Source organism: Ornithorhynchus anatinus, chromosome 11 (assembly GCF_004115215.2).
Source record: "Ornithorhynchus anatinus isolate Pmale09 chromosome 11, mOrnAna1.pri.v4, whole genome shotgun sequence".
Lineage (NCBI taxonomy): Eukaryota > Metazoa > Chordata > Mammalia > Monotremata > Ornithorhynchidae > Ornithorhynchus > Ornithorhynchus anatinus.
The window spans coordinates 57,153,507-57,165,991 of NC_041738.1; the positions used below are offsets into that span (position 1 = coordinate 57,153,507).

Here is a 12,485-nt window from a genome sequence, read left to right on the forward strand (position 1 = left end):
TTCCCTGCCAGAAGGAGCCTAAAGGGGAAGCCAGACTTAAATATAAATAAATGACAGATATGCACATAAGTGATGTGGAGCTGAGGGTGGAGTGGATAAATCATTTAGTACAATGTTCTGCATATGGAGAATGCTCATTAAATAGAAGTAGTAATCATTCATTCATTCAAAAGTATTTATTGAGCGCTTCCTATGTGCAGAGCACTGTACTAAGCACTTGGAATGTACAATGCAGCAACAGATAGAGACAATCCCTGCACAATGACGGGTTCACAGTCTAACCAGAGTGACCCAGTAGATAGAGCACAGGTCTGGGAGTCAGAAGGCCCTGGGTTCTAGTCCTGGCTCCGCCACTTGTCTGCTAGGAGACCTTGGACAAGACACTTTATTTCTCTGTGCCTCAGTTCCCTCATCTGTAAAATGGGGGCTAAGAGTGTGAGTTCCATGTGGGTCATGGATTGTGTCCAACCTGATTACCCTATATCTACCTACTCTAGGGCTTAGAACGGTGGCTGGTACGTAGTGCTTTACAAATACCATTAAAAATAAAAAAAAGAGCACTTACTGTGTGCAGAGCACTGTACTAAGCACTGGGAAAGAATACACAGGTGGGAATCAGACTCAGACCCTGTCCTTTGGGGCACTCATGATCTAAAAATAAAAAGGGCGAGAGGGGACTGGTACCTACGGAGAGATGAAACAAAACACAATGACAACATGAGGAGAACGATAGGGTAGGCAGGGAGGGGCAGAATTTCAGGCTCCACGTGGTTGAGAGTGAACAGTCACGACCATAGTGAAAGCTCTGGCCACCACAGTCTCCCCGAGGTTTTTCGGAGGTGGCTACGGGCCGCGCCTGCTCTTCTCCTTCCCGCCGTGTCGGGGGGAGGCAGGTTTGGATGGAGGTTCCTCGGTGATGGGGAGAAGAACCGGAGCGGGGGTCCGGTGGAGGACGCTGACGCCGAGGGCCCTGGGAGCCGCATCGTGCTCGTGGCTGTCCGGTGGAGGGGGCCGGGGCTCTATCTGTGGCCGCTTAAGTCCACTCAGGTGACCGGTTATATACGGGACAATAAATTCCACTGATTGACTGATTGAGCGGAAAGGGGAGGAAGTGAAGGTGTGAGAAGAAAGGAGGGGAATGAGCGGGATTTGTGGGGTAGAATTGTGTTTGCTTTCCAAAGCAATTTGGTGGAGTCCAAACTTGAGTAACGGTTCCAAGAAATCTTGAAAAGAGAGTAAATGGCAGCGGTTCATGACGACAATAGTGCTCTCTGCTTCGGGTCCTCTAGGTCCCAACTTGAAAATGTGCGACTCGGCGAAGGGAAAGTTTCCGTTTTCAGAGTGGGAGCTTCTTCTTGCAATTGGAGACTGTGATGCTGGCTTGTTTTGAACTTCCAAACGCTTAGTACAGAGCCCTGTTGGACAAGTACTCTTGCCATTACTGGTATTTCTACTGTCTGAATGTGTCGGTTTATTGTGATATTGTACTCTCCCACGGGCTTAGTACAGTGTTTTGCATACAGTAAGTGCTCAGTAAATACGACGGAATGAATGAATGAATGAATGATCTGCTAAAACTCAGACCCACCCAAGGAGAATGAGGGCACAAAACCGGACTTGACCAATCCACTTCTCAACAGGACTTTTGTGAGTCAAACGAGAAAGGCCTGGGAAGCAGTGTGGCCCAGTGGATAGTGCCTGGGCCTGGGAGTCAGAAGGACCTGAGTTCTAATCCCAGCTCTGCCCCTTATCTGCCGTGTGACCTTGATCAAGTCCTTTCAACTCTCCGGTCCCCTGTAAAAACTGGAGATTTAGAACTGTGCGCCCCATGTGGGACATAGACTGTCCAACTTGATTATCCCTGCACTTAGTACACTGCCTGGCACCTAGTTAGCTCTTAACAAATACCATTAAAAAAAAAAGGCTGATGAGCATTTAACGGTGCAAACTTCACTCCCTCATTCAAAGGTCTTAAGGCCTCTTATCTCTAGGCCTCAGGAATTTAGTGCTTGGGGTTTTTTTTCCATTTTCTCACCTCCACCTGCCAGCCACCCTCACATTCCTTCTTGGGGCTGGAGCAGAGCCAGAGGATTGGAGGGAGAGGGGAGGGCTGCTCCCCACCCCTCTGCCCCTGGAGACTCAGCATCCACTCTGGCCCTCCTAAACCTTCTATGGTTCTCCCTGTGTGGGGGAGGAGAGCTGGAAACGGTTCTCTCTCAGTAGCCAAAACAAATCCCGCTGCTTCTCTCCCGCTGGGTGCCCCTCGGTCAGTCCGTGCTGCTTTCTTTTCCCCACCCCGGGCTGTTGCCATGGCCTCACAGGAAGCAGTGCTGCCTAGGGGACAGTGCACCGGCCTGGGATTCAGAGGACCTGGGTTCTAATTCTGGGCTCCGCCATTTGTCTGCTGCGTGATCTTGGGCAAATCGCTTCACTTCTCTGAGCCTCAGCTTCCTCATTGGTAAAATAGGGATTCGATCCTGTTCTTCCTCCTCCTGAGACTTCCTCCAGAGACTGTGCCTGACCTGATTATCCTGTATTTATCCCAGTGATCAGTACAGCATTTGGCACAGAGTAGATGCTTAACAAAGACGATGATGGTGATCATTTTGTTGTTATCACCATCATCAACCCCTTGCCCCGATCCTTTTGTTCTCTGGGTTTGGGTCTGGAGATGGAGAGGAAAACTCTTCTCCCCATGAGTTGCCCCGTAAACTTCAACAGCAATGAGACTGAAAAGCAGCATGGTCTAGTGAATAGAGCACAGGCCCGGGAGTCAGAAGGGCCTGGGTTCTAATCCAGGCTCTGCCCCTTGACTGGCATATGATCTTGGGCAAGTCATTTCGCTTCTCTGCGCCTCAGTTCTCTCATCTGTAAAATGGAGGTTAAGACTGAGCCGCATTCTGGGACAGGGACGCATCCACCCTGATTAGGTAAAATTGACCCCAGTACTTAAAATAGTACCTGGCACACATTAAGCACTTAACAAATACCACCTCCAAAAAATTTTTTTAAAGTAGGACAGGTTTTAATGGGGTGCTTGCCAGAGCCTAATAATTATGGTTATTTGTTAGGCACTCACTATGTGCAAAGCACTGTAAAAGCTGTAGAAGCAGCTGTAGAGGTGCTGTAGAAACAGCAGGGCGTAGTGGATAGAGCACGGCTTGGGATGCAGAAGGGCGAGGGTTCTTATCCCGGCTCCGCCACTTGTCTGCTGTGTGATCTTGGGCAAGTCACTTCACTTCTCTGTGCCTCGGTGCCTCATCTGTAAAATGGGGATTGACACTGTGAGCCCCAAGTGGGAACGGGAATGGGGTCCGACCAATTTACTTGTGTCCACCCCAGCGCTTAGTACAGTGCCTGGCATACAGTAAGTGCTTAACAAATGCCACAATTATTATTATTATTATAATCCTGGCTCTGCCACTTGTTGGCTGTGTAAGCTTGGGCAAGTCACTTAAATGCTCTGTGCCTTAGTTACCTCATCTCTAAAATGGGGATTGAGACTGTGAGTCCCACATGGGATAAGGGTCTGTGTCCTACCCGATTTGCTTGTATCCACCCCAGCGTTTAGTACAGTGCCCCGCACATGGTACAGCTTAACAAATACCAAAATTATTATTATTGTTAGTGGATAGAGCAAGGGCCTGGGAGTCAGAAGGTCATGGGTTCTACTCCCGGCTCTGCCACTTGTCTGCTGTGTGATCTTGGGCAAGTCACTTCACTTCTCTGGGCCTCCAGCGTTCCCTCATCTGTAAAATAGGGATAAAAACTGTGAGCCCTATGGGGGGAAGGGACTGTGTACAATCTGATTATCTTGTACCTACCGCGGCGGTTAGAAAGGTGCCTGGCATATAGCATGCGCTTAACAAATACTATTACTATTATTATTATTAACATTATCATTATTATTAAAAGCCTGGGTTAAAGGACCTGGGGTTTGGTCAAACGCAGAGGGAAAAATCGCAGCAGGATCTGCTGTAGCTCCATCCGTCAGCTCAGTACAGGGAGGTATTGACGTGCTTGCCTTGCCTGCCCCAATCCCCGCTCTCCAAGAGGCCCGTAAACACGGGCCGCCCTGGGCCCGTTCTAAATGCCAAGCACCTGACAAGTGGTATCTTTGTTTGACTAGTAAACTCAGCCAGCATCTGTGGAGCCCTGAAAATGGCACCCTAGAAAATCACCGCGGGCCGGAGGAAACAAGAAACCGATTTTATGCCGTTGCCCTTCTCCCTCCAATCCGGGAGCTCCTAAATTTGGCCACCTCGAGTCAATCTGTACATCCCCACAATGGCACGTCAACAGCCCGGGGTCCTTCTGGACCGGGGCAAAAGAGTCCGAACGTTTGGGGTGCCAAATTCTGCACGGGAGAGATGGTGGAGGATAGGGGTTCGGACGTGAGCAGTGCGACTGCTGGGGCTCGGAGTCCCAGCGAGCGGCCGAGGAACGATGCCCGGCCGGGATCTCTGCCCTCTCGTGCATGGTGATAACCACGGCTGTGTTTGCACGCAAGAAGCGTCCACCACTCCATGCCCGCCCTCACTCCCAATGGGGACGGGTGGGTTACACCGGCCTCGACTGACTCTACGCTGGCACTCTGTCAGGGCACCAACCCACCAATCTAATGGGGAAACTAGATTCTTTGGTTCAGTTCAGTGGGGGCAACTGGGATAGCTATAGATTCATACAACACCTTAGAATTCCCCAAAATGTGCACTGAACATTTTCCTCCACACCCATTTTTTTTTTGCTTGGGGAAGGAGAAGAGGAACCAGTTAAAAATAGACACTGTTCAGTGGTTTAGTACAATGCTCAACCACTCGAAAAAGGGCTCAAGCACTCGAAACGGGGCTCAAGCACTCGAAACGGGGCTCAAGCACTCGTAACGGGGCTCAAGCACTCGTAACGGGGCTCGAGCACTCCAAACGGGGCTCAAGCACTCCAAACGGGGCTCAAGCACTCCAAACGGGGCTCAAGCACTCCAAACGGGGCTCGAGCACTCCAAACGGGGCTCGAGCACTCCAAACGGGGTTCGAGCACTCCAAACGGGGTTCGAGCACGCCAAACGGGGCTCGAGCACTCAAAACCAGGCTCAAGCACTCAAAACCAGTACACGGTAAGGGCTCAATAAATATGAGTGATTGACTGATTAACCATGCAGATGCTGGAATGAAGTACTGCTTTGGGTTCAAATGTGAGAAAAGTAAATGTCCCATCTAAGTTCCACACTCCTCTCAGATTCAGAGAAAACAACTTTGTGAGGGAAGTCGGAGTGGTTGCCCCAGAGCCCCCGCTGCCTGGGAGCCCCTTTAGGAGGGCATCGAGCCCCCCGCCCCCTCCCTCAGAGCCAACCGATCCAGCCCTGGCAACACCAGGGATGGGGGAGTGCGAGGGTCAGAAGGACGGCGAGCATGATGACAGTGAAGACAAGAATGAACTCTCTGCATCCTCCTCTCATGACCCACACGAGGGGAAAGGAGGAGGGAGATGGGCTAAAAGAAGAAAAAAAGAGCCCCCAAAGCTGGTCTAAGCCCCAGGGCCATAATTCCACACCTGCTTAAAGCTGCATAATCCAGGATCCCAACCAGAGAAACCTCTTGCATAAAATGTAAATAGCGACGCTCTTCCCAGTTCAGTTACAAATGGAGAACCCAAACCAAGGGTAACTTGCAAAAACCGGTGGCACCGTTTCTCTCTTTAGTAACATTTTCTCCTGGGAGGCCTGTTAAATCCTAAGGCGGTTTGAAAACTGAAAACCTAGGAAGGAAGGGATCTGTCATGGCTGATCCTCACCCCACTCCCACCTATTCTGGTCACAGGTAAACAACACTCTCCTTCGCAGCTCTTAGGTGAGCGTTCCTGAGGCCAGCTGACCCATTCCAATCCTGTCCACCAGAAATCTAACTCTGGAAGTTAACCTATCCTCTTGCATTTCAGGCTTACTAGTCTTCAGGATCAACACCACCATTCCGGATAAGAAAACAGCATCCCTAAGATTTCAAAGCACCTTCACGACACAGGCAGCGTGAACGAAAAGCAACGGGGCCTGAGAGCCCGATGGATCTGGGCCTCTAATCCTGGCTCCCCGAATTGTCTGCTGCTGTGTGACCCTGGGCAAGTCACTTCACTGTGCCTCAATTCCTTCATCTGTAAAATGGGGATTAATCAGGCGTCCAACCCGATTATCTTGTACCTACCCCAGCGTTTTAGTACAATACCTGGCACACATTAAGCGCTAACGAGTAACATAAAAAGAAATCACAAGACCTGATTTATCCTCTAGACTGTATGTTCGCTTTGGACGGGGAACGTGTCTACCGACTCTGTTCTACTGTACTCTCCCAAGCGCTCAGTATAGTGCTCTGCACACAGTAGGTGCTCAATAAATAACCCTGCCTGGCAGCACAGGTACCACCAGTTCTCTCTCTCTCTGCCTCGGGTGGTACAGGACCCAAAGTCGTCACCATCAGGTATCTATCTCGCTTGCGGCAGAGAAGTCTGAGCTGCCCTGGTGAGCTCCTCCTCTCATCTGCTGAGTGACCTTGGGCAAGTCACTTCACTGGGCCTCAGTTCCCTCATCTGTAAAATGGGGATGGAGACTGTGCACCCCACACAAGGGACCGTGTCCGACCCGATTTGCCTGGGCCCATTCCAGTGCCTGGCACATAATAATACTAATTATGGTATTTATTAAGCGCTTACTAAGTGCCAGGCACATAGTATGCGCTTAACAAATACTATAATAATAATAATTATGGTATTTGTTAAGTGCTTCCTATGTGCCAGGTGCATAGTAAGCGCTTAATGAATACTATAATAATAATAATTAGGAGCTGCCAAGAGTGGGCAGCTCCTGGAAGTTGGCAGCTCTCTGCGGGGGGGGAGGGTGTCACCTAATAATTAGATGGCACATAGTAAGCACTTAACAAATACTATAATAATACTAATTAGTAGATGACCCCCCCCAGAGAGCTGCCAACCTCCAGGAGTTGCCCACTCTTGGCAGCTCCTAGGGCAGCGTTGCCCATGTGCCAGGCACACTGTAAGTGCTTAACAAATACTATAATAATAATTAGGAGCTGCCAAGAGTGGAGGTTGGCAGCTCTCTGGGGAGGGGGGGTCATCTAATAATTAGATGGCACAGAGTAAACACTTGAATCCCATAATAATACTAATCTCACCGGAAAAAGTCCGGGCTTGGGAGTTGGAGGTCATGGGTTCGAATCCCAGCTCTGCCACTTGTCAGCTGTGTGACTGTGGGCAAGTCACTTAGCTTCTCTGGGCCTCAGTGACCTCATCTGTAAAATGGGGATTAAGACTGTGAACCTCACGTGGGACAACCTGATGACCTTGGATCTCCCCCAGCGCTTAGAACAGCACTCTGCACATAGTAAGCACTTAACAAATACCAAGATTATTATTATTATTATTATTAGATGACCCCCCCCAGAGAGCTGCCAACCTCTAGGAGTTGCCCACTCTTGGCAGCTCCTAGGGCAGCACCACCCGAGGCCAAGCTGATAAACGTGGCTCGGTGGAAAGAGCCCGGGCTTGGGAGTCAGAGGTCATGGGTTCGACTCCCGGCTCTGCCCCTTGTCAGCTGTGTGACTGTGGGCAAGTCACTTCACTGGGCCTCAGTGACCTCATCTGTCAAATGGGGCTGAAGACCGTGAGCCTCCCGTGGGACCACCTGCTGACCCTGTATCTCCCCCAGCGCTTAGAACAGCGCTCTGCACAGAGTAAGCGCTTAACAAATACCAACATTATCAGGATTATAATGGAGATTAACTGTGAGCCTCCCGTGGGCCCACCTGCTGACCCTGTATCTCCCCCAGCGCTCAGTACAGCGCTCTGCACAAGAGTAAGCGCTTAACAGATACCAACATTATTCTAAACAAAGAAAAAGGTCAACGAGCTGTCAGGCCCCTGCAAAACTTGGGGACCGTGCCCCAGGACGGCGCCTTCTTCTGCATTTCCGACCCCTTCGGGGGCAGGGGGTGGGGAGCCTCCCGTCGGTGCGGGGCCCGTGAGGGAGGCGCCGAGGGGGTGCGGGACACTGTGCGGAGCGCTTGGGAGACCCCACCGACCATCCCCGGTGCCGTTCCCCGCCCGCGAGGACGGGCCGGGGTCGCACGTGGGTTTCCGGCCCCGTCGGGGGGGGGGGGCGGCGGGGCCGGTCCTTGCGGCCCCATGCGGACAAGCGCTTCGGACAGTGCTCCGCACCCCCCGGAGGCAGTGTGCGGGGAGGACCGGGGGTTCGGGGGGGGGCTCCTCGCGGGCGGGGCTGGCGGTCGTGCGGCCCCCCCCTCCGCCCTCTCCCGTCCCTCCCCCCCCCCCCGCCCCCGGCTCGCCTCGCTCTTCGTGATGCGGTGCCGGCCCAGCTTGACGACGGCGAAGTTGCCCTTGCCCAGCGTGCCCTCGATGTCGTAGAAGCCCACCCGGACCGGCCCGCGCTGCGGGAGCCTCGGGACATCGGCCATGACCATGCTGGGCGGCGCTGCGGGGGGCGGGGGGCGGGAGGGGGGGAGGGGACCGGGGAGAGCGGCGGGGCCGCCGCCGGGCCTCAGGAGGCCTCCGCCGGCCGGGCCTCGGCCGCGCGCGCGCCCTCGCGCTCGCCCTCGCGCTCTCCCTCGCGCTCGCCCTCGCGCTCGGCGGGGCCCGCGCCGGCGCGCGCCGCGCCGCTGACGTCGCCGCGCGCCCCCGCCCCTCCCCGTTACCAAGGCGACCCCGGCCCCCGCTGACGTCAGCGCGAGGCGCTGCCCTCAGGGCTCCGCCCCCTGCTCCTCGGGGGCCGGGGTCGAGCGCCCCCTGGCGGCCGGGAGGGGCGTGGCTCCGCCCCCGTTCATGTTAATGTCGGTGTTGGTTAAGCGCTTCCTATGTGCCGAGCGCTGTTCTGAGCGCTGGGGGAGATCCAGGGTCAGCAGGTGGTCCCACGTGAGGCTCACAGCCTTCATCCCCATTTGACAGATGAGGCCACTGAGGCCCAGAGAAGTGAAGTGACTCCCCCACAGTCCCACAGCTGACAAGGGGCAGAGCCGGGATTCGAACCCATGACCTCTGACTCCCAAACCCGGGCTCTTTCCGCTGAGCCACGCTGCTTCTCTAATGGTATTTATTGAGCGCTTACTATAATAATAATAATAATTATCATTATTATGCTGGTATTTGTTAAGCGCTTACTGTGTGCCAAGCACTGTTCTAAGCGCTGGGGGAGACACAGGGGAATCGGGTTGTCCCACGTGGGGCTCACAGTCTTCATTCCCAAGGGATCCACTGTGAGCCTCACGTGGGACAACCTGATGACCCTGGATCTCCCCCAGTGCTTAGAACAGTGCTCTGCACATAGTAAGCCTTAACAAATACCAACATTATTATTATTATTATCCCCATTTTACAGATGAGGTAACTGAGGCGCAGAGAAGTTAAGTGACTTGCCCACAGTCACACAGCTCACAAGTGGCAGAGCTGGGATTCGAACTCATGACCTCTGACTCCAAAGCCTGTGCTCTTTCCGCTGAGCCACGCTGGAGCATTCCTTTATTCAATAGTATTTATTGAGCGCTTATTATGTGCAGAGCACTGTGCTAAGCGCTGGGAATGTACAAATCGGCAACAGATAGAGACAGTCCCTGCCCTTTGACGGGCTTACAGTCTAATCGGGGGAGACGGACAGACAAGAACAATAGCAGTCGTCGTCTTTCCTGAGCGCCCACTGACAATGTTCGTAGTGTGGCTCAGCGCTCGCTGGGGGCCAAGCACTGTTCTAAGCGCTGGGGTGGATACAAGGCCATCAGGTGGTCCCACGTGGGACTCCCAGTCTTCATCCCCATTGTCCAGAGGAGGTCACTGAGGCCCAGAGAAGTGAAGTGACTTGCCCACAGTCACCCATCTGACAAGCTGCGGAGGCGGGATTAGAACCCACGACCTCTGACTCCCAAGCCCGGGCTTTTTCCACTAAGGCACGCTTACTAGGTACAGAGCACTGGACTAAGCGCTTGGAATGGACAATTCGGCAACAGAGAGAGACCATCCCTCCCCAACAAGGGGCTTGCAGTCTAAACGGGGGAGGCAGATGGCATAACAAAACAAGTAGACTGGCATCAATATAATAATAATGTTGGAATTTGTAAAGGGCTTACTATGTGCCAAGCACTGTTCTAAGCGCTGGGGTAGATACAAGGTGATCAGGTTGTCCCACGTGGGGCTCACAATCTTCATCCTCATTTTCCAGATGAGGTCACTGAGGCATAGAGAAGTGAAGTGACTTGCCCAAAGTCACACAGCTGACAAACAGCGGAGCTGGGATTTGAACCCATGACCTCTGACTCCCAAGCCCGTACTCTTTCCACTGAACACATCCCACGGGGTCTCGGCTCTCCTCAGCTGCTCCCCGCGGGGACCCAGAGCTCCCCACCTCCCAGCCTGACACTCCAACAGAACACATGAAGCGCTACTCAATGCAGAAGCGTGGCTCAGTGGAAAGAGCCCAGGCTTGGGAGTCAGAGGTCATGGGTTCTAATCCCGGCTCTGCCGCTTGTCTGCTGTATGACCTTGGACAAGACACTTCACTTCTCTGGGCCTCAGTTACCTCATTTGGAAAATGGGGACAAAGACTGTGCACCCCACGTGGGACTACCTAATTCCTTTGTATCTACCCCAGTGCTTAGAACAGTGCTTGGCACATTGTAAGCGCTTAACAAATACCAACATTATTATTGTTATTATTATTACTCTATGCTCAGAGCTATTCTCTGCCTCCACCCTTTGGCCTTGGGGCCTTTTCGTCCTTGTTGCTTATGGTATTTGTTAAGCTCTTACTATGGGGCCAGACTGTAGCCCTAGTCCCTAATTCTAGTAGGCGGGGAATGTGTTTGTTTTATTGTACTCTCCCAAGCGCTTAGTACAGTGCTCTGCACAGAGTAAGCGCTCAATAAATACAATCGAATGATTGAATGAATGCACTAAACGCTGGGGTAGATATAAGCTAATCAAGTTTGAAACCATCCCTTTCCCACATGGGGCTCTCAGTCTCATACCCCCTTTTGCAGGTGAGGTAACTGAAGCCCAGAGAAGTGAAGTGGCTAGCCCAAGGTCACCAGCAGACAAGTGGCAGAGCCGGGATTAGAACCTATGACCTCCCGATTCTAGCCACTATGCCATGCTGCTTCTCTAAGCACTTGGAAGAGAACTAAGCTGTACTAAGCGCTTGGGAGAGTACGATACAACATAAACAGACACAGTGAGCTTACAGTTTAGAGGGGAGGGAGGCAGAGAGTATGAATAAATGACAAGTTGCCATTGTTTTTATGAGATGTTCTTCCCCTTGACTTTATTTATTGCCATTGTTCTTGTCTGTACGTCTCCGCCCATTAGACCGTAAACCCGTCAAACGGCAGGGACTGTCTCTATCTGTTGCTGACGTGTTCGTTCCAAGCGCTTAGTACAGTGCTCTGCACATAGTAAGCGCTCAATAAATACTATTGAATGAATGAATAAGTGCTGTGGGGCTGGGAGGGGGTAAAAACAGAGGGTGATGCAGAAGGGAGTGGGAGAAGAGGAAAGAGGGGCTTAGTCTGGGAAGGCCTCTAGGAGGAGATGGGCCTTCAGTAAGGCTTGGAAGTAGGGGAGAGTCATTGTCTGTCAGATTTGAGGAGAGAGGGCATTCCAACAACAACAATTTTGGTATTTGTTAAGTGCTTACTATATGCAGAGCACTGTTCTAAGCGCTGGGGTAGATACAGGGTCATCAGGTTGTCCCACGGGAGGCTCACAATCTAAATGCCCATTTTACAGATGAGGTAACTGAGGCAAAGAGAAGTGAAGTGACTTGCCCACAGTCACACAGCTGACAAGTGGCAGAGGCAGGATTTGAACCCATGACCTCTGACTCCCCAGCCTGTGCTCTTTCCACTGAGCCACGCTGATTCCAGGCCAGAGGCAGGATGTGGGTCAGGGGTTGGAGGTGAGACAGGCAAGACCAAAAAACAGTGAAAAAGTCAGCACTAGAGAAGCAAAGTGTGAGGGCTGGGTAGTAGAAAGAGAGTAATGAGGTGAGGTAGGAGGGGGGCAAGGTGGTGGACTGCTTTAGAGAAGCAGCGTGGCTCAGTGGAAAGAGCCCAGACTTGGGAAACAGAGGTCATGGGTTCGAGTCCCAGCTCTGCCACTTGTCATCTGTGTGACTGTAGGCAAGTCACTTAACTTCTCTGTGTCTCAGTTACCTCATCTGTAAAATGGGGATTAACTGTGAGCCTCATGTGGGACAAGCTGATGACCCTGTATCTACCCCAGCGCTTAGAACAGTGCTCGGCACATAGTAAGCGCTTAACAAATACCAACATTATTATTTAAAGTCAATGGTGAGGAGTTTTTGCTTTACACGGAGGCGGATGGGCGACCACTGGAGTTTTTTGAGGAAGGGGGTGACATGGCCTGATCGTTTTTGAAGAAAAATGATCTGGGCAGCAGAGTGAAGTGGGGATTGGTGTGGA

At 52.3% G+C, this 12,485-nt stretch overlaps 1 protein-coding gene across 1 annotated transcript in view; it reads right to left on the reverse strand.

Annotated features, from left to right (window-relative positions):
* The window catches only part of SIK2 (salt inducible kinase 2), a 55,919-nt gene extending 47,412 nt beyond the window's left edge, over positions 1 to 8,507 (reverse strand). The window contains exon 1 of the mRNA XM_029075423.1: positions 8,349 to 8,507. Coding sequence (XP_028931256.1) covers positions 8,349 to 8,483 — 135 coding nt within the window. The 5' untranslated portion in view covers positions 8,484 to 8,507. The remainder of the gene's footprint in view (positions 1 to 8,348) is intronic.
* Positions 8,508 to 12,485: the final 3,978 nt, after the last annotated feature.